The sequence below is a fragment of the Elgaria multicarinata genome, chromosome 6, assembly GCF_023053635.1.
Source record: "Elgaria multicarinata webbii isolate HBS135686 ecotype San Diego chromosome 6, rElgMul1.1.pri, whole genome shotgun sequence".
NCBI classification, from domain to species: Eukaryota; Metazoa; Chordata; class Lepidosauria; order Squamata; family Anguidae; genus Elgaria; species Elgaria multicarinata.
In genome coordinates, this window is record NC_086176.1 from 74642373 (window position 1) to 74664806 (window position 22434).

Sequence of the window (22434 nt, forward strand, 5' to 3'; positions counted from 1 at the left end):
ACCAGTAGGTAAATCCCTGCTGCTACTTCTGATACCAGGTTGGATGCCCTCCTAGGGTATTCCTCAGGGCTTGGGGCATAAGCTCTGCCCCAAGAAGAAACCCCAAGAGACTGTGGGCTAGAGGTTCTATCCTGATACACACACGCACACCCCCCCCCCATCTTTTTGGTATAATTTGCTTCCTGCAGTTATGTAGGTGAAGTTAAAGCTGGATGGGGTGGGTAGGAAGAAGTTTGTGAAAAGTTGTTTAAATCCTTTCCTGTGCTTCTGCAGAAGCCAATGTTCCTGTTTGGGTCAGTAAAGTAAGATGCTGTGTAAAATGCCAGTATTTCATAGAGAGCTTTTTCTGCCCTTCCACCTCTTTAAACTTTAATTGCAAGTAAGCTCCCAGCAGTGGGCATGTAAGAGTAGAAAGGTTGAAAGAGAAAAAGCAACGAGCAGACTGTGGAAGGAAAGGTGACAATGTCTCCTATACTTTAAAAGGCTGCTGCCATCATGCTACACTCCCTGTTGGTCTGCTAAGGAGTGAGTCCTAAAGTGTCCTAGTCACTGCAAGATTACCAAGTAATCTCAGAGGGAAAAGGTAAACTTTTATTGGGGCACACAATTTCATTGGGGTAGCTCGAAGATTCGGGGCTCATGCCTTGGTGGGCTTTTCTAACAACACCCATGGCGTAACTTCTTTTTCCAAGCTGTTTTTTTTAAAAAAGACTAATGTTAAAATTAATACTTTCAGGCAACATTCTGACATGGAATCAAATGGGGTGTGCAAATTTTTGAATTTCCTTTGCTTTTTTCAGCTCATCCCCCCTCAAGACTGATGCATGTTTCCTCCATTACTTTAATCTGGCTGAGAATTTGGATAAGTATGGCGCAGCTCCAGCAAGGTGGTCCTGATGAAAAAGAGAAGACTACAGCATTAAAGGGTACAAATTAATTTGGAACTTCTCCGTAGGCACTCCGTAGACTGTGTTCTGATGAACTATAATTTTGTGGTTAGTAAAACAGGTGAGCAAGTGCAAATGAGTACAACCCACATTCTTGGCTGCTATAAATTTCTTATCCCTGTTCATAATCCAGGGTTTCTAGTTCTTTTCTATGGAAAAGGAATGCTGTTATCTGTGATGGAGATGTGGAAACCTCCCCTTTCCCCTACGAAACCTGAAACATAAAAAATAGAAAATTGGAAAGACAGGGCTTTTTCTGAATTATGAATGAAATATTTATTAAGCAACATTCTTAGGATTCGATGATGGAAAAAAATACATCAGAATGTTGTAGAAATTTATACTGTATAAAGCCGTGGGGGAAAGACAGAAAACAATGTTCTTTCCCTGATGGCTTTGCGTTTTTGGAAGTTTTACATCTTTACTATTCAGACATTCTCTCATCACAGGAGAGACTAGTGGGTTATCTGTATGGGAGGCTTTGTGGACATGTTTGTGTGTGATTGCATCCCAGATAACCACATGAATAAGCAGGATCTGGTTAGAATTTAGTTCCTACTCACTTGGAAAATTTATGTGGATTTGTGTGTAACCTTCCACTGGAATTATTTTCAGAGTACTACTGTGAAGGAATACATTAGAGCTAGTGTTTGGAAACAGACTAAAATATGCTGGTACAGCAGCCTGGCAAAAAATGAGGTGTGCGTGGGAGAAGAGATTATTACCCATCTGTATTGTGCTCATTCTCTCTCCACAGCTGTTAGTCTAACATAGTGGATAACTTTGCTGGACTTATTGGAAGAGGGGAATGCAAATTCAGCAATAACCAATCTGCCGTTTGGAAATAGTGGCAGCATTCAGGACTCCTTCTCTATGCTGAGCCAGAGTAGCCGAATTCTGCCATCTCCCAGTGTCTGTGTGGCCCTCTCTTCAGACGCCCTACCCTCCAACAAAGGCAGAAGGCTAGTTGCCTGTAGCCATTTTCTTACTCACTACAGGTGACTGGGCAAATAACTAATTATAAGGTTACAGCATACTTAATTTGCGTTATTATTGCTTGACCTTTTTTTCTCTTGTCAAGGAATGTGAGTATATTTGATGTTAGATAGGCATACAGCCCTAGTTAAGTAGTGAATATTTAGGTTTGTCAGTATAAAGCGAGAGAAAACATTTACTAAGAATAAAGCAACACGACTGTTATGTTTAAGTATGTCTTATTGCCGTTTAAAAAACATTGACTTAAACAAATTCAATTAGTTATAGATAACAATACATTCATTAAAAAAGCCTGAAAATGTTTTATGGATGAATTACATAAAGGTGTGTGAACCAGTTCTGGATGGGGTTACACTCCCTCTGAAAAACTGCGTTAGCTTCTGCGGTGCTTCTGGATCTGTCACTCCAAATGACAGCCCGGATAGATGCGACGGCCAGGAATACCTACTATTAGCTTCAGCTGATATGCCAGCTGTGCCCCTTCCTGGAGTCGAAAGATTTAAAGACGGTAGTGCATGCGCTGGTAACTTTGAGGCTCGACTTCTGTAATGCGCTCTACATAGGGCTACCTTTGTGCCTAGTCTGGAAACTTCAACTAGTTCAAAATATGGCAGCCAGGCTGGTCACTGGTACACCTAGGGGTGACCGCATTACAACAGTTTTAAAATCTCTTCACTGGCTGCCAATTAGTTTCCGGGCAAAGTATAAAGGGTTGGTTATCACCTTTAAAGCCCTACATGGTTTGGGTCCAGGCTAACTGCAGGATCGCCTTCTCCCGTACAATCCACCCCACATACTCAGGTCCTCTGGGAAGAATTTACTCCAGTCAACAAAAAACAAGGCTGATAACTATTACCCAGAGGACCTTTTCCTCTGTCACTCCCAGATTATGGAATGACCTGCCAGGAGAGAGTTGTCAACTTAACAGTCTTCCGGATTTTAAGAAAGCTATAAAGACTGATCTCTTCCGGCAGGCCTACCCAGTTGAATTTTAAGATACCTTTTAATACTGTGCTGCTTTTAATAATGTATTAGTTTTAAATGTTTTAATTATATGTATTTTATGGTATTTGCATTTGTGTTGTACCCCGCCTTGATCTGGAGGGAGAGACTGGTAACAAATATATTATTATTATTATTATTATTATTATTATTATTATTATTATTATTATTCCCTCAGTTCTCTTTTGATCACTATTGTGATAACCTCATTTGGGAACTTCCCTTTGTTCAGTAAGCCAATTCTGCGAACTGCTGAGGTTTTTTCTTTTCCCCCTCTCCTTTCGGTATTTCAGTCTTTACACGTTATATTTGTTCTTTATTTTCTGTAGTCTTTATGATCACCTTATCGCCATAGTGCATATGGCTCTACATGTGTCATTCCATGAGCGTGCCCATTGTGGAAGTAAACTCCCACCCACAAATGGCCATTTTCTCTGCCTCTTTTGTCTGGAGAAAGCCATAAAGTGGAAACGTATGTCCATTGCCAGGCTTTTACAAAGCAGGCTAGGCACAATTGGTCTGACAGACTATGTGCTGTATTGTGGAGGAAGGCACTTGAAGCCGTAGAAATACCAGTGAAACCTATGGCCCAGCCTTCACCTGACCCACCAGATGGTTTATCAAAATTGGTACTCCCGCCACGGCCTATGCAATTGTTGAGGTCTGCCTTGCCCCCCCCCACCATCTGACTGTTTGCCTAAGAGATGAACCCACAACTGGGTGGTCACAGAGCCAATCTGACTCAAACACACCTGGATGGGCTCTGAACTGACATGACCCACCCACACTTGGGCAGTCATTGTCAATATCTTTGGCAAAGAAATTGTCAAAATGGTCAGAACTCCAAAATCATTTTCAGAGCCTATGAAAAAGAATGACTTAAGACAGAGGCTAAATCAGTACCGAAGCAGTCTGTATTGATTGCACCAGTAGGAGTCCCCACTCTGCCACTAGTAATGAACTTGCCAATACAGCAGACCAGCTGTAAGACCCGATCCTGATTGCATCTACATTGGAGGGTAGGATCAAAGACACCTCTCTGGCACCGCAGCTGTCTCGACTGATTGTTGAGATTGATCCCCTTAATACAGGCAGTCATCTCTGAGGCGTGCTGCATCTCTGGACTCTTATGTTTTGCAGCTACTTCATATAGAGTGAATATGCCCCTAGATTATACGAGCGGACCAATTATTGGTCCCAGTGGCTGTTTTCTGAATTGGCTAGACAGTCTGATTGGGATATGCCTTGCAAGAGACCATGCAGTTGGGAAGATCTGCTCAGGGATGACTGCAGGAGCAAATATTACACCCACCCAGATGATTCTTGGGTTGACCATTATCGGCACTGACCTGCACCTTTGCCAGCCATCTCAAGGCTCCCAACAAAGAGCTCTTCTTAGCTGCCTGTGACTCTCCTGAGGCTTTTGTCAGTACCTGTCCAGCTGATACAGTTGCCTCCCTTGCCTTCGCCCATGTTACCATCACCATGTGTTTTCTGTCTACTGCCTCTGGTGGAGTGCTTCATTGAGCCTGTGGCAGTGCAGCCTATAATGGATATGATCCAAATGGTGCTGTTACAGCAGCTTACTGTGTCCATGCTGTATCAGTCTGACTTGACATCACACTCTTCTTTAGTACCACCCATCTCATCCACTGATGTAGTAGTGAGTGCCAGGACCTAGTTTCTCTATCCAAGGATTTGGGTCAATTTTCAAAACACGTCCTTCATATGGCTTAATCTTTGGGATTGAGACTCGGCAACCTATATCTAGAATAAAGGAACCTTTCTTTGATGTGGTCCATATTGAGACCTTCATTCTGGTGGTGATTCCAGTTCTCCCAACACTGCATCGAACTATTCAGCAGTCATGGAAGGCCGTCATTGATGCCTCCCACATCTAAGAGGCTGGAAGGCATGTATCACATCCAGGAAAAAGACATAGCTCTAGTTCTGTTCATCTTCATCAGGTGAGGCTGTGGATGTGCTAGATTGGTGCCTGGCTACAACAATGGACTGGATAAGCAAACAATAAAACTTAATCCAGACAAGACTGAGATGTTGTTAGTGACTAGATGGAGGGTGTTCTAGATGAGGTTGCACTCCCCTTGAAAGGGCAGGTTCATAGCCTGGCGGTTCTCCTGGGGCTTTCTTTGTCACTTGAGGCAAAGGTGGCTTCAGTGGCACAGAGTACCTTCTTACCAACATAGGTTGGTGGCCCAGCTATGCCCCTATATGGACAGGGATAACCTGGCTTCAGTTGTATGGTAGCCCCCAAATTAGATTACTATTGCAATGCACTCTACCTGACGCTGCCTTTGAAGATGATTCAGAAGCTGCAGCTCATGCAGTATCTAGCAGCCACATTGATAACAGGTACAGGAAGGTCTAAACACAACTCCAATTCTGGCCTGCTTGCACTTGATGCCTATTTGTTTCTGGCTTGTGCTAGTTTTGACCCATGAAGCTTACATGGCTCAGGACTGCAATAGCTGATGGAGCACCTCTCCTTGAATAATAATAATAATAATAATAATAATAATAATAATAATAATAATTTCTTACCCACCTCTCCCTTTGGATCAAATGAACCTACACATGCACTACATTTGTCATCTAAGTCCCTCCTCCAGGTTCCTCTTTTGAAAGAGTCTGGGAAGGCGGCAACAAGGAGAAGGCCATCTCAGTGGTGCCCCCCCCCCCCCATTATGGGATGATCTCCCTCATGAAGTTTCCTGATGCGAACAGGCAATATTACTCATGTATGAGCTGACTGGTCTCAAGCTGTCTGCCGTCATTTGTGCTTACTTGGTTCGTGCAATGCCATTCTGGAACTCTGTAGAGCTGCAACCCATTTAAAACCGTTGACATTCATTCACCACTACCAATTGGATGTGTGGGCCAAAGCTGACTGCTTGTTTGGACTTGCTGATCTCTCAGTGGTGTTACAGCAGGACACTGACCTACTGCCACTAAGTCTGCTTGCTACTCGCCAATATGTGGGATACATTGATACCACGAAGAAGCCAGACAAGTTGCATACCTGTAACTGCAGTTCTTTGGTCATCTGTGTGTTCACACAACCCATCCCCACGTTGGTGTCAATGTCTCTCAGGGTTGATACTAAGACTACCATGTTTGGTCTCAAGGAACTGAGGGAATAGGCAGGGACCCACTGGGGATATGAAAAGTGGGATGGTAGGAGAATGCTCTTGTAGAAAATTCCACAGTTATAGAAGTTTCCCAAAACCGGACTCCATGCAGGTATGGAGACTATATATGTGATGCCCAGATGGCCACTCGAAGAACTACAGTTTCAGATAAGCAAACTGACTTTTATTCTAAACTTTTATATTGTTTTTTAAAATTCTAAACAGTTTTTTTGTGGTGGGATCACCTCTGCTTGTGAAATTTTGTACTATTTGCCTGAATTCATAGTCAGAATATGGGAGCTAGAACTATTTTGAAGCCTTTTTTATATCTCAAAATCTCAAGAACTTTTATCTGGATAAAAAGATCCAATTGCATCATTAGGCATATTCACAGTTGATGGATTCTACAAGCAGGTCTCCTGCCTGCAGTGTGGGCTGGACTTCGTTTTTTAACTCTCTTGCTGGCATAATGTTATGCCATTTGGGGGGCAAGTCCTGAGTGAGCATAGGATTTAAATTAATAATTGTCCAGCCTGATCTGAAAGAATGTGTTAGTAAAAGGAGTATGGTTTTTAAAATTAGCACTCTCCTTTCAATGCATTCTAGAAGACATTTTTTGTTATAGTCCAGGGGAGAGCAGACTAAACCTTGTTTTTTATAATCTTTTTTTTTTTACTGTTCTTGCATGATTTTGTGGTGCTGAATTAAAATGTGAAGAGTTCCACTCTGTAAACCTTGGCGAAATTTCACAATTTCAATTCTAAATTTCTCAATATAGCAGACTGAACCTTTTTCTTTTTCTTTTATACTTCATTTTATTCAGTTGCATGAGACTCATCTAACTTGGATTATAACTAACTTGGACACATTCAGGCACAAGCAAGGCATTTGGAATGGGCTATGTCTCAGTTTATTGAGACAACATAATACCATATGGTCCTGGAGGCATAATGGGATTCCCTCTGAAACCATAGACTTTTGTTGTTTGCGTTCTGTCACAACACATTTTTGGTCAGGTTTTAAAAGATCTAGAAGACATGAAGGAAGGGAACATTGAGAATGTTGTGACCTATCACAAGGAAGAGGCTGATTGATGTATCAAGGTTCACTGTGCGGATTGCATGAAGATCGGGATTATTTAACAACATGTGTTGATCCGCTTGATGTCAGCAGTCACCCAGTGAATGGTTAATAAACATATTCAGTAACTAAATTCTGAAAGATTGCTCATTGAATGTGCATGATTCAGTAGCTGATGGTAGTAGTTAGTACAGTGAATTTGTGAGCAATTGGCCCTCTGGCTTTCATGGAACTATTACTGAGAAAAAAATAAAAACATAACAGCAGTCACCAAATCTGTGTACAGCAGGTAGTTGTGAAGTGATTTTGGACCATACAGTGATTTATGCTTGTACAATGGTATAGCTCACATCTCAGTATATCAACATGGACGATGCACTTAGTCATGAACTTACCCTAGTGCCTAATGCTCTCTTCGATGAAGATGATATGCTGCAGAAACCTAAGAGTGTTCTCAAAGGAAAAATTGCTATCACAAGAAGTGCTTGAATAATCCATTCCCTACCTTAATTATTCTTGATGGCTGTGCCATGCTGTGCTGTCATGGCCAGCTCAGCAAGTTACCATGCAAATGTATGTGAGTGCATACAAAGTGATGGTAGAACGAAAAATGAAACTCCTGTCATGGATGTAGTGTCTGACAGGTACTATGAGAAAAGTATCAAAACAAAAGGGAACAAATTCCAGGCAATACCAGCTCTCTGGCTTCACTGCCAAAAAGTGAAGTGGTACTGAACTCTACAAAAACAAAAAAATATGATTGATTACATTTCTCTTGATGCACTAATGAATGTTGATGTCAAGGAAACCCATAGACTGATTTTATCTGGTCCAGAGCCATCACCAGTGGAAGTTAATATTGGGTTATGGGGCCCATCAACAACATATGAGGAAGCTGACTTAAATATTACGTACATAGTCATGCAGGAGGCAGCAAATGGTCTAGATTGTCAAATACGAGTAAGGTGTGATGACACAGATGTCTTGCTGCTGCTGGCATACCACGTATATACGCATCATATATTAACACTACAGTGGAAGAATGTCACAATAAATCAGTAATTGATATAAGATTTTATCACAACTCGCAACCCATATATAACACACACACTAACTGATGTAAAGGATGCGTACTGAATGTTCTCCAAAAATTTAAAGGGATGCTTAAAGTTATTGGTGATCCCACTTCTGAAGAAATAGTTGTAATGAAACAGTGTGATACTCGTTGCTGAGCTGTACAGCCAAGGGGAGACCTTGACAGAAGGCTTGTGTGCCTGTTTGTGGAAGAAGCATATGGCCAGCAAAACAGTTACAAACATTCCAGCACTTTCTAATTTGCCTCCAGTACCCCATGCACTGCAGCAACATTATAAATAAGCACATCTCCTAACAGCATTATGGAAGTCTGTCCATCTAATTGTCCATCCCATGGGCTCTCTGGCTTTTGGATGGGAGATTTTGTCAACCACAACAGAGGAGTACGCACTTTCCAAGCTGCCATAAGGTACCCCTCTAGCATATAACTTGAAGGAGCAGATCTGTAGTTTGGTGGTGCTCCTGGATCCATCTTTGTCACTGAAGACCCAGATAGCCCGGAGCAGCCATTACCAACTTCGGTTGATACACTAGTTACGCCCGTTCCTGGATAGGGATAGCCTAGCCCCAGTCATTCATGCACTGGTAACCTCACAATTAGACCACTGTAATGCACTCTATGTGGGCTCCCCATATGTGTATATATGATACACCACTGATGGTGCTATATAAATAAATAATAATAATAATGTGTGGTTTCGAAGCTGCAGATTTTGCAGAACACAGCAGATAGGATGCTTACTTTGATGCCTAGCTCTGCCCACATAAAACCTGTGTTAAAAGAACTGCACCAGCTGCCTGTTAGCTACTGAGGGACATACAAATTTACGTTATTACCCTAAACAACTTGGGACCAGCATACCTAGCACACCACCTTCACTTATATACATCCAGATGACATTTATGGTCTTTAGAAGAGATCCTGTTCGTCATTCCAAGACGAACAGAATTTCATCATGAAGAACGTTGACGGCGGGCCTTCTCTGTACCGACACCCAACCTCTGGAAAACCCTCCTTCGTGCGGTTCAGGAGGTGGGAAATGTAACCTCTTTCAAATGCTTCCTGAAAACATGTCTTTTTAGACCAGCTTTCCCTGGAGTATAACTTATTCTGGTTTTTATATGACATTTTTAAATGTTTAAATCTTGATTTTGTTTATTATAGTTTTAATTGTAAACTAAAAGAGAGCCCTGACTGTTGGGCAGTATAAATATGTAATAAATAATAATTAATAAATAATAGCATTGTACTGAATCTTACCAGGTGTTCATGCACCAAAGAGTGTAGTAAAGTACAATTAAGGTGTACAACATTCTGGAGTTCCAAGATAAATGCAGCAATGGAATTACAAATGATCTGGACAACAGTAATGAAGGTATTTGTGCTGTTACTGAAAATAACTAATTCTTAAATTTAGTAATAAAAGTACTTTCTCATGCTAAAAAATGCCATCTAAAATTCTAAATGCATTAATAAATGCTGTATTTTATTAGAATTCTGCATCTTTATTTGAAAGTAGGCAACATGCCTAAAGCTCCCAGAAAAATGCCCCTAATTTTAGATCTCCATACTCCTTTTACTAACAAATTCTTTCAGATCAAGCTGGACAGTTGTTAATTTATCCCAAACAAACAGCAAGGTTCTATTTCCATAAAAGATCATTTGAGCATAACAAGCAAGATAATGATGAAAAGCAAGATTCAGCCAGAAAATTGTCCTTCTCCCCTGGAGTATGAAGAGTAATTTGAAGTCTACCAAAAGACCATCTTCACCTTTTTTTTTTCCAGACTTGTTGTCTAGAATAGACTTGGATGAACTGATGAAAAAAGATGAGCCACCTCTTGAGTTTCCTGATACTCTTGAAGGATTTGAATATGCTTTTAATGAAAGTAAGTAATGTATGGAATAAGAAGAACTCAGAGGTAATAAAATACTTTTTCACCAGAACGTTGATTCATAGCTTGCTGTTGAGTTCTTTGTGTAACTCTTTAAACAGTGTAACTAAAGCAGTAATGGTTAAGTAGATCCTGTTTTCATTTGATGTGCACAAATACATATTTTTAGGTTGTTACAATTTGTTTTTTGGTTATCCTAAAAATAGGGCAATTACAAAGAATGGTACCGGTGCCTCACTGAAATTTTTTAGTTTAAATCTAATGCATTGGTAGCCTATTTAAAATTATTGATTAATTGATTGCATTTTTATACAGCCTAATAGCTGAAGCTCTCTGGGTGGTTTACAAAAATAAATAAAAAGAATACTGTCTCTGAGAGTGGAAGTAGCACATAACTATCAGGACTGTTAGCCTTTGATAGCTTTAACCTCCATAAATTTGTCTAATCCCTTTTAAAGCCATCCAAATTGGTGGTCCTCACTACATCTTGTGGTAATGAATTCCATAGTTTAATTATGTACTGGATAAAGAAGTGTTTCCTTTTATCTGTCCCTTGACTTCCTCACTTTCAGCTTCATTGGATAACTCTGTATTATGGGAGATTTTTCCACATCGCCCATAAATTTGGACACCTCTATCATATCTCCCATACTCTCCTTTTTCTAAGCTAAACGGTCCCAGGCATTGTAACCTTTCCTCATAGTGGAGTTTCTCCAGCCACTTTTATCATTTTCTGCATCTTTACCAACTCTAAAATACCTTTCTCTTTCCGTGCAATGATCAGAACTGTATTCTGAGTTCCAAGTGTAGTCACACCGTAGACTTGTCTAAGGGTAGTATGTTATTGGCAGTTTTATTTTCAATTCCTTTTCTAATTACGCCCAATTTTTGCCTTTTTTACAGCAGCTGCATATTGGGTTAATATACTGGGTTAACATGAATTTTACGTAATATATTCAGGATCCAGGGTATTTTTCTGTGATCTTAAACCCATAATTGAAAGAAAATCTTGCTGATTTTAATGAGATTTATCTTCAAAATTGCATTGAATCAGAGAAATGCCTGTCTTTGCACACATGCAGCTGAAATGAATGAAGAAGCCGTTGGAAGTCAAGATAATTGTTGGATCAAATTATTCTATTTTGTTCTGGGTTAATGGTAATTTATGCTGCTGCATGCTCCTTTAGGGTACTAAGCATGTAAATCTCAGATCTACCCCTGGAAGGCAAATCCTAAATGGTTTGTCATATTTGGTATTGTATCCCGTACAAAGCCAGATTTTTGGAATGCTATGAAAGACAGTATAGTTCTGAATGTCATCTTTGTGCATGTCCACCTATAAAGTTTCTGCTACATATCTTTGTTTAAACTTAGCTGTTTTGTGGCCATGTAATACCACAGGGCTTTCCCCTTTCCAGGGCCGACATACCATACTATAAGCAAGTTTCAAAACAAAGGTTGCAATCCTAAATCCACTTAGTAGAGAATAAGCCCTGTTGAACACAGTAGGAGTCATTTTTGATTAAATATAAGATTGCATTGTACAATTTATGTTTCTAGTTACCTTCCTGTGAAAGCCAGCATGGAGGTGTGTTCAGGGCTCGGTATAGGCAAAAAGGTGTGAGGGGAGGATTAAGCCTTCCTTAGCAATCCTGTTTTAGAGTGATAATCCCCAGAGCTGCTTTTTCTAAAGAAAGAGATCTGGCCAATTCTAAGCATTTCTAAAAGTGCTTCTAATGTAACATGTAGTTTATCATTGAGATGTTAAATGCAGATATATGGAACTCATAAGAGTTTCCTAAGGAGATTGTAGTGAGCATAGTGATGTACACTACTATGCAAATTATGTAGCTCCCAAGTCATTTCAAATTTAGTGTTCTGAGTTGGAGCTGGATGACAACAGAGAGTGTAGAAATGGAACTTTTATGTAAAGTTCACTCAGACCTACTCCTTTCAGGAGCTACACTACACTAGCTGAAGCTCCTACACAGTTTCTGTGGGCAGCCTTGCACCAAGCACATGTCTTCATATCCTTGCGGATAGCTTACTATAATTATTGCCAAGTAGAAATCTGAAAAAGAGAGTTGTATCTTTTCCCCTAGATACCTTATTTCTACTTGTAAAAGGAAAACCTTTCATAACCACTGCTAGCTACCAACAGCTGGTCAAATATAGCTTCTGTACAGCCTTAATATTCTATGCATTTGGTCCTCAAAAATGTCTGATGTGCAAGAGACAGCGTATCAAGGGGTGTGTATTACTCTTGGTATTGAACTAGTTTTTGTAGTCTGTATAAAAAAATGTTAGTTTCTTAATGTTGTCTTGTACTTCCCAGTTTTACGGGGTGGAAAGCTTTTCTTCAAATGTCATTTATGCAACTTTTAGCTTTTTAATACCCTGATGGCTTTCATAGGAAGGTACTTAGAAATGAAAAATGTCATGAAAGTGATGCTCTTTGAAATGAGCAGTTCAATTCTTACTGCTCATATTCTTATTTTTAGAGCAGTACATTCTCTATCTCCTTTCTACACTGCACATTTAATAGAGCACCTCTGATTGCTGCAAGAAGATGAGCTGAAAACTGAATATGGATGTATGATATTGAAGTAGTATTAACAGTTCTATCATTCTAATATTTGAGTGACATGTTAGGGCAGTACTAAATACATTCTTGATCCTAGTGCCTTCTGATTGGCATGTTGGCTGGAATTTATTACATATGCACTAATACATGTTCACATAACTTATGTTTCAGTATTTGGAGCAAAGGTGTGCCTTTTATTCTGACTTGCAAAGCAATAATGAAATTTTAGCAGCTGGTGTTTCCATGAAGCTTAAGAGCACTTGAAAATATACTACAATTCTTACTAGACAGTATCTATGATTTCTTTAGGGAGAGAGGAACTTCACCAATAACAAGCCTTAAAAATGAGCATAGGAACTAAGCATAGAACTTTAAAAATTAGACGCCTTGGAAGAAACATAGAGTATGATTATGCCACGAAGAAAGGGATATTGGGACTTGAGATATTGGATAAGAAGTTGGGGAAGAGCATTCCCCTGGAGGTTAGTAATCAGGAAAAGCACTCTGAAACTGAGGTAATGGCAGGGCTAAGAAAGCTAAACTCTCTTTGTTTAATTAGTATATTCACAAGTAGAGATATTGCATATAGAGTAAAATTCTCATTTTTTATTTTGAGGCTTCAGGGTTTTTCCAAGAAAATGCTGTTCTTACGAAACAACAACAACAATAACAACAACAACAAGACTTCATTACAAAACTATGCATCTTTGCTTTGGAAAAGAAAAAAATTAAGCTTTATCTTTTCCACTGAATATAATTTTTATGACCTTTAACCCTGCTTTTACATTCAGATATTTCAGGCTATGGGGATAATAGTCTTAGATTGTCTTTTCATTACTTGTCTCATTTTACTAAAGTATATTTTGAATAAAATAATTGGGTGTTTTGTTGTTGTTGTAAGCCCTTGTTCATGCATAATGGCCGGGTTTGAACAGTCAGCTGGGAAAAGAAGCCAGGGTGGCTTCCCCCCTCCCCCATGCATGCCAATCGCATGCCTGCCATTTACCCTTGCTACAGTGCGGTTTGCTGTGTTATCTGAACCCGGCAAGGTGCATGGCAGGGGTGGCTTCAAAACCACCGTGTAACCCATGGCTTGTTGTAGGGGTTACGGGGTGGTTTGGAAGGTACCCCCACTGTGCACATCACTAGGTTTAGATGACATGGCAATCAAGATGAGGGCAGTTAGGGCAATGGTAGGTGCAGAAGTGGGGTGGGAAAAAGAAGCCACCATGGCTCCTTTTTCTCTGCTGATCATCTGAACCCAGTCAGTCATAACCTTGAATATGGATTATCATTGAATTATGGGTTGTTGAGTTGTGGGTTGTTGACCTGTGCAATCCCTGCACTATGGTTGAACTATGTGTGGTAGCCACAAACAGCCTCGTAAGAGAACCCATTGTTTGTTGTTGGGTTGTGAACTCTGGGTAGTTTGTAGTTAACAAACCATAATTAAACCATAGTGCAGAGTTCACATGTAATGACAACCCACAATTCAATGATAATGCATACTCAGCCCATACTCTGGTTGTCACATGCGAACCAGGTCTAAGACTGCTGTTTCTGCTGGTATTCTTCCCACTGCCAGTTTTACATTTTATTGACCTATCAATTGATTAACCTTATGTTTCGATCTTTTGATCAGTAATTAGATGAATTATTATTATTATTATTATTATTATTATTATTATTATTATTCCGCCTTTTGCCCAATACTGGGCCTCAATGTGGCCTTACAATATTTAAAACCTATATATTTTAAAACCTATGAAAAGAACTGGTGCCTGGCTGCAACAATGGACTGGATGAGGGCTAATAAACTGAAACTCAATCCAGACAAGACTGAGATGCTGTGGTGGGTGGTTCTTCTGACCGGATGGTGGGTGTTCAACCTGTTCTGGATGGGGTTGCACCCCCCCTGAAGGAGCAGGTTTGTAGCTTGGGGGTTCTCCTAGAGAACCTGTCACTTGAGGCTCAGGTGGCCTTGGTGGCACAGAGTGTTTTCTATCAACTTCAGTTGGTGGCCCAGCTATGCCCCTATTTGGACAAGGATAACCTGCTTCAGTTGTCCATACTCTGTTAACCTCCAAATTAGATTACTGCAATGTCCTCTACGTGGGGCAGCCTGTGCAAAATGCAGCAGCCAGATTGATAACTGGAACAAGGAGGTTTGAACATATAACACTGATTCTGGCCCGCTTGCATTGGCTACCTATATGCTTCTGAGCCCAATTCAAGGTGCTGGTTTTAACTTAAAAAGCCCTACATGGCTTGGGACCACAATACCTGATGGAACGCCTCTCCCGACAAACCTACCCATACTCTGCGCTCAACATCTAAGGTCCTCCTCTGAGTGCCTACTCCGAGGGAAGCTTGGAGAATGGAAACAAGGGAGAGTGCCTTTTCAGTGGTGGCCCCCCAATTATGGAATGATCTCCCCAATGAGGCTCACCTGGCACCAACATTGTTATCTTTTCGGCTCTAGGTCAAGACTTTTCTCTCCTCCCAGGCATTTAACAGCATTTAACAATGCTAAGTTTGTTTGTTTTTTAACGGACCCCAGAACTGTTGTTTTTAAATGGATACAGTTGTTTTTATTCTCTTGTTTTTATGTTTTTGATGGTTTAAAATTTTGTATACTTTTTAAAGTTCACTGTTTTTAACTTTTGTAAACCTCCCAGAGAGCTTCGGCTATGGGGCGGTATATAAATGTAATAAATAAATAAAATCAAAGTAATCAAAAGTTTAAAATATATTAAATATATTACAATATTAAAACATTAACATTTAAAATACATGGCAATTTTAAAAGTCCTTAGCATAGACAGAGGCCCAGATTATTCGCCATTATTTAAATAAGAATACTTTGTGTGGTAAACAGTTTTATTGTTTATAGGGATCTATTATCTCTAAAGCTTGTATTATAAATCTAATATTATTGTATGTGTTTTTTTTTTGTAGAGGGGCAACTAAGGCATATAAAAACTGGAGAGCCATTTATTTTTAACTACCGTGAAGATTTGCATAGATGGAACCAAAAGCGCTATGAAGCTCTTGGAGAGGTATATATCATCTACAAGCAATATATTACTGTATAGTATAAGATTTTGTGTCTACGTTTTTGTGTAGTATATTGACCAATATACAGACAGAATATTATTAACTAATAGAGGAAAGGTCAACATTTTAAGGAGATGATTGCATTGAATAGCTTTGTAAGTAGGGATGATGTGACTTATGAGGAAAGTAGATAACCTGCTTTAAAAGTGTATATGCCCTACAATATTGTAAGGGCAGATGCCTAGTTACGAGATATCAGGTGAGCCAAAAAAGCTGTCCTGTTCTCCTTTGATGGTTTTGTACAAAGTCTTACAGTAACTACTGTGGCAGAGCCCTCTTCTTGTAACATGATGTCCTCAGGTATGTCTGGGATTGGGTTGTCCATTTAAATATACCTAGTGAATGACGAGCTCCTTGGGAGCTTGCCGAGTGCTGCCCGACTGGCCCTCTTCCAGCCGAGCCAGCCCAGCGAGCGCTCAGTGTTGTGCGCATCCCAAGCCTCTGGAAAGTACGTAATTTCCATGGCACGCCATTAGCTTGCTGGGGGAATTGACCACTTTCTGGAGGCCTTGGACAGGTGCTTCCCCCCCCCCCCCCGCCATCAAGGCTTGAAAGGGCCTCTTAACATTTGCATTACGAGGCCCTTTCAGGCCCTGATGGCTGCTAGGGGAAGGAGAGGTGCAGGAAAGCATGCTTTCCGGGGTTCCAGAAAGTGAGCAGATTCTCCCAGCCATGGTAATGGCATGGCTGGGGGAATCTGCACATTTTCCGGAGGCCCATAAAGCATGCTCCCCCCCCCTCGGTGCCTGAAGGGGCCTCTTAACGCTTGCGTTAAAAGGCCCTTTCAGGCACTGATGGGCGCGGGAGGGGGAGGAGGAGAAGGGTTTCCTCCTTCTACTCTAATGGTGGCTCTAATGAAGGATCTTTCTCTTCTCCTTCCTTATCTCCCCCCCCTGACCATTTGTGCCTGAAAGGGCCTCTTAATGCAAGCACCAATGGGTGTGTGGGGGGGGGGGCGGCTTTAAAAACCTCATCAGTGGGACAAGTGGTCCTTTTGGTGAAGTAATGCACCTAATACTACTTTTATTCATATATTTTGGCAATGCCCAATAGTTGCTCCCTTTTGGAAGGAAGTTATAATAAGGAAACACTTTGTACTGAAACAGCCTTTTATATGGAATGATGTGCATGTTCTCCTAATCTACTTACTGGTTTCGTGGAAGTTAACGCATGGTCAGTGCAAATGAATGTTTAGAGCCCTTAGGACAGCTAAAAGACATATTATTATATTCTTGAATATAGCATCTCTGTGAAGGAGCTTTTCAAGTGCTGTTTAAGGATCCGTACAGCAGTTATTGAGCCTTGGAGCAGCACTTCAACATAGCTGGAGGAGTGGAAGGGGCAGTAATGCATTTTGAAAGAGACTGGCTTTGTGACCACACATGAAACCTGAATTGGTTGCTCCGGAGAATGTCCGAGGTGGTTGCTGCATTTATTTTTAAGGCTGAGCTCTTGAATGCAAACTGGTGTTTGATGCACCACTGGACCCTTCTATGCACAGAAGCTGTGTGGGCTTCTATGCTCAAGTTGGATAATTGGGATGATGCACATTTCCACCAAAGTTTCTGGATGTCACAGAAAATGATTGACACCTTTGCTGACAAAATCGGCCCAATAGAGAAAATATGGTAATGTGCTCTGCTGTGCCAATAAAAAAAAGGTTAGTGATGATTGTCTACAAATTGGCATGCAACTTGGGTTATCTCCCACTCAGTACCACATTCAGAGTTGGGAAATAAACAGAGACAGTGTGAATCCTGAATGAGCTATATTTGGCAGATGTCATAAAGGCGGGGACGATAAAGGAAACATCCAAGGCTTCTTCGAGCTTGGATTTCCTCATGTACAGGGGGCTGCATTCAAAAAGCTAGCATAGCACTGTAAGTGGGAAGGAAGGCAGAATATTGAGGAGGAAAGGGATGCAGCAATGCATCAACCAAAGGCGGCAAGGATGTTTTACTGCTCTCACAAGTCTCCAGTGGGAAGTGGGCAGGCCAGGGTGAGAGGCTGTTCAGCTAAAAAAGTCTTCGAGGGAAGTGTTTCATCAGGACAGTATGAACATTCCTGGGTGCGATCAAAGGTGGTCCCTGACTAGAGTGGACCAGTGGCAAAGAGGCTGTTGATGTAGTGAAGTCTTGCCAGCAATTCCTCATCTTCCCATGCCACAAAGTCTCCAGAAATACATGCTTGAGTGATCCATGGCCAAGGAGCTCAGAAGGAAACAACCCATGATCAGTGAAAGCGAGTCATGGAACAGTCTGTCATCTGGTGGTGGTATCCCCCTTTTTATTAGTTGCAGAAAAGTTAAAACCTAGTTAGATTTTGAATGAGCCAAAAAAGGCTTTCAAGGCAGTTTACAAAAATATTTCTTAAGACAGTTCTTAAAAATATTTCTTAATTACTTTTAAAGAGGGAGGAAAAGAGGGAACGGTAAGGGTGAACTTTATATGTGATTTTTAAAATGATGACATTAATTGGTGAAAATGAAGTATTTATCTTCTGCTTTTAGGGAAAGGTGCTAAAAAAAGCACAGATGGGGGTATCCGTTTCAGGAGAATGGATCACAATACTTACATTCAAGATGTATAACAGTTTGCTTCTAAAAAAAATGTTCTGGATTTGGAATGTTTTGCCCAAGTTTCTTATTTACAGCAGGTATTTGAGATTGTGTACTCAGCTTCCCTTTGCAGCAGGGGTGTGCCTTTTGTTAATCTCATGAAATTTGTTAGGTTGTCCATGCGCTAAAAGGTTTTCAGAACTACAGGTTTCAAGCTCTGTTATGTATTATTCAGCATAATATTCTAGCATGCTAAAAAAATTAACAATTTAAATAAGGCAATAAGGCACCATTGCTGTAGCAGCAGCTGAATTCTATATGGCTCTAGGATTGCCTTGAAGCAGAGGCATCTGGCTACAGATGGTACAGAGCTAGTTCTGGAATGGAGGCTGGGGTGACAAAAAGGGGGGTGGGAGCGCTTTTGCGGAGTTCAAAGCTCTGCTAATGTTCTTCTACTGTTTAACACTATGTCCTTTTATTTAAAAAAACACCATTTTTTCTGTAAAGCCCAATAGGAACAAAATAGACTGGATCTGACTAAGATAATATTCAAGAACAAGTCTGCATAACATTTCTTTATTGCTTGTCAGAGAAAAGGATATTTTCTTAATCTGAGTGAGATAACAGAGTTTCACACAAGTGTGGGTTAAGGTTTATAAAGGTACATTATAGAATGAAACTACACTACGGGCAAGTTTGCACATCATGCTAAGTCACCCTGAGAATAACCACAGTATGTGGCTTGTTGATTACTCCCAACAGACAATCCCCTGATTGGCGGCTTGCCATGGCTTGTTTCTTCCACAGTTCCTCTGTCCTCTTGGCCACTGCCGGCATGTACCCCAGGTGCCTTTGTGACAGAAATCCTTGCTTCCTTGTTCTGTACCTCAGCACTCTTTCTGCAATTGGTCTGCTAGGGTTGTAGGCTCATAAGGGAAACTCCCCCCTCCTCCTGCATCGGATTGCAAAAGAGATTTAGGTTTTTGAGTTAAGAATGTGGGTGTTTATTTTATTTTAGTGCTCTGGACTGCCAGACCGCCTATCCGCTGTTGAGCCCAGCACAGCCATGTCTTTCTTTTCTCAATGTACTTGTTAATTTTATCGTGCATTTACCACTTCTTGAGCGACCCTCTCCCCTTGCAAAAACAGAATAATTTTCTGAGCCCTTATGAATGCAGGAGCAAGTTTGCATTTTTTTTAAGGTCTTGCACAAGTGCACAAACAAGCATACTAATACCCCCCTCTTGTCAATGCTGTCGTCAATTTCGTCTTCCACTTAGGTGCTTCCTTTGCAAGTGAACACTTTTTTTTTTAAAAAAAGGTTCCTTCATGTTCAACTGAAGTAAGAACATCTGCCCTTAAAGCTCCTTACTTTGCCATCTCCATCGCATCCTGGAGCTATCGTCCAGCTGAGCTTCTCCTAGTGGATCCGGGGTTACTTACATTTTACCCCCCCCCCCCCAATCCAGTACAGGAAGTACCCTTGGAAGTTCGCTGTGATGAGTTTGCAAGACAAAATACAATTGCTCACCTTCATGCTGATTTGAGCACTGCTGTTGATTCTGTTGAGATGTTCAGTGCATCATCTTATCCTGTTTTGTGGGATCAATTTCAGTTTTTGGAGCCTCAGGATGTGGACAAGATGCTTGCATCACATGCTCTCTCAACTCTTGCCCGCCATGGTTGATGTGATCTAGCTGCTAGGGGCTGACTGGATGGATCAGGAGAGTGGTAAACACATCATTGTGTGATGGGGTGTTCCCTACTGCCTTGAAGGAGGTAGTGGTGCGACGACTCCAGAAAAAAACTTCCCTTGATGCAGAGAACTATGCTAAATATTGTCCAGTTGCAAGCACCCTGTTTTTGAGTAAGGTGCTCGAGAGACTGGTGGTGTCTCAATTGAAACTGGATGAAACTGATTTTCTGGATCCATTCTAGTATGGCTTCAGACCCGGTTTGAAATCAGCCTCGGTTGCCCTGATGGATGACCTTCTTGGGAGAGAGACAGGGGGAGTGCGACCCTGTTAATTCTTCCTGATCTCTCAGCAGCCTTCGATAATGTTAACTATGGTATCCTCCTTGACCACCTTCATGAGTTGGTAGTTGGAGGCATTGTTTTACAGTGGTTCAACTCCTACCTGCGGGTCAGTTCCAGAGAATAGCATTGGGTGACTGTACTTCAGCTTCATGGCAGCTGAACTGGAGTACCACAGGGCACCATCCTGTCTTATGTGGGCCTAGCTCTGCCCACATAAAACCTGTATTAAAGAGCTGCACTGGATTCCTGTTAGCTACCAAGCCACGTACAAAGTTATGTTTTTATTCTATAAACCCTAAACAACTTGGGACCAGCATACCTAGCAGATCACCTTCCCTTATATACAACCAGGTGATAGTTACAATCTTCAGAGGAGGCCCTGCTGGCCATTCTGAAACGAACGGAATGTCGCCATGAAGAGCCTTGGCAGTGGGCCTTCTCTGTAGCAGCACCCACCCTCTGGAAAACCCTCCTTCATGCAGTTTGGGAGGTATTTTTTAGCGCCTCCTAAAAAAATACCTTTTCACTCAGGCTTTCCCTGGACTGTAATTTATCTGATTTCATATTGCATTCTTAAATTTCTAACGTTTTAAATTTATTGCATACTTATTGCATTTTATGGTTTTAATTGTGCACTGCCCAGAGAGCTTTGGCTACTGGGCAGTATGAAAATGTCATAAATAAATAAATAAAGCTCCTTCTTTCCTGCAGCTGCCAGACACTTTTGACTCCTATCCCCCTTCATGCTTGTCTCTTGCCTCCACTGCTAGGTGCCAGATGTCCATGAGGATGATTGAACAGTGAGCAGGATCGCTAAAGTTATTTAAATTTCAAGGCAGATTTGCTGAAGTTCAGTCTCCCTGAAAGTTACAATAAATAAATGTGCATCAATCTCCATGAATGTGAGGGAAAAGGTTACGTTTGTGCAATTCTCCCCAAAGGTGGAGAAAAAAGTAATGTTAAATTTGTGCAAATCTTCTTGAAGGTGAGGAAAAATGACATTGAGTTTATGCAGATCTTCCTGAAAGTGAAAAATAAGTGTCTAGGGAAGCAATGAAGTGGAAGAGTAATTTGAGTAGTATCATTTGAAGGTGTAATAGAGAGGGCATATCATTATTGGCCAGCAGGGTTTTTTTACCACTCTTACCAGATGGCTCTCTCCCTGTTTTAAACAACTCACACTTAAGCAACTTCGTTGGGTTTGGATGTCACAAGAAGCTACTCTAAACAACCATACTACGAAGTCATATGTTCCCAGGGTGGCTTGTTTGCAAAAAAATAAAAATAAAAAATGACGGAAAAGCTGTGCCAGGTTTGGATGTCACACTAAGCCACCCTGAAATCACCCTTGTTGTCAACCTATGATAACTTAACGTGACGTGCAAACCAGGTCATTATGAGAAACCTGAGGCTGCTGGAAACAGGACTCCATTTTTCAAGTTTCACCACCACCATAATTCTGCAATGATATAATGTACCTCACATCCTGATATATCTCACGTGCATTCCCTGCCCTCACAAGCAGCAGCCAATGAGGTGGAATTAGTATAAGGAAACATGATGATACCTGGAACAGGAAGGAATGGTTCAGATGTAATATTAAACCATCATTTAGTTTTATGAAAATGAACTGTAGTGAGCTTTGGGTTTGTGGACTTCCCCTTTCTTCAATCAGGCCATTTTTGCTTCCATTTTAGATTAATTGCAGCTTGCAGTTTCATTTGAACCCGGACAAAGTGGTTATGAAGCTGGTTGGTTTAGTTAACAATAGTTAAGCACAGCCCACGGTTTGAATGAAACACTAACCTGCAGTTAATCTAAAATAGAAGCTTCTGTTCTCCTTTTGGCCATGCCTGAGAGGAGAGTGAAAGCAGGGTTGCATGAACCTGAGACTTGGCAAGGAAGGGGTGAGAATTTCACGGTAAACAGTGGTTTAGCATTGTGCCTGAACACAGCCAGCATATTTAAGTTAA

The 22434-nt window shown here is 41.0% G+C and overlaps 1 protein-coding gene across 5 annotated transcripts in view; it reads left to right on the forward strand.

The window, feature by feature from the left end:
- The window catches only part of ARB2A (ARB2 cotranscriptional regulator A), a 289998-nt gene that overhangs the window by 3338 nt on the left and 264226 nt on the right, over nt 1-22434 (forward strand). For 3 of the 5 annotated variants that reach the window (XM_063129606.1, XM_063129611.1, XM_063129610.1), the window contains exons 2-4: nt 801-926; nt 10058-10159; nt 15708-15808. In XM_063129606.1, coding sequence (XP_062985676.1) covers nt 821-926; nt 10058-10159; nt 15708-15808 — 309 coding nt within the window. In that variant the 5' untranslated portion in view covers nt 801-820. Of the gene's footprint in view, nt 1-800; nt 1009-10057; nt 10160-15707; nt 15809-22434 lie in introns of those variants that run through there. The other 2 variants (XM_063129607.1, XM_063129609.1) reach the window with 2 other exon arrangements.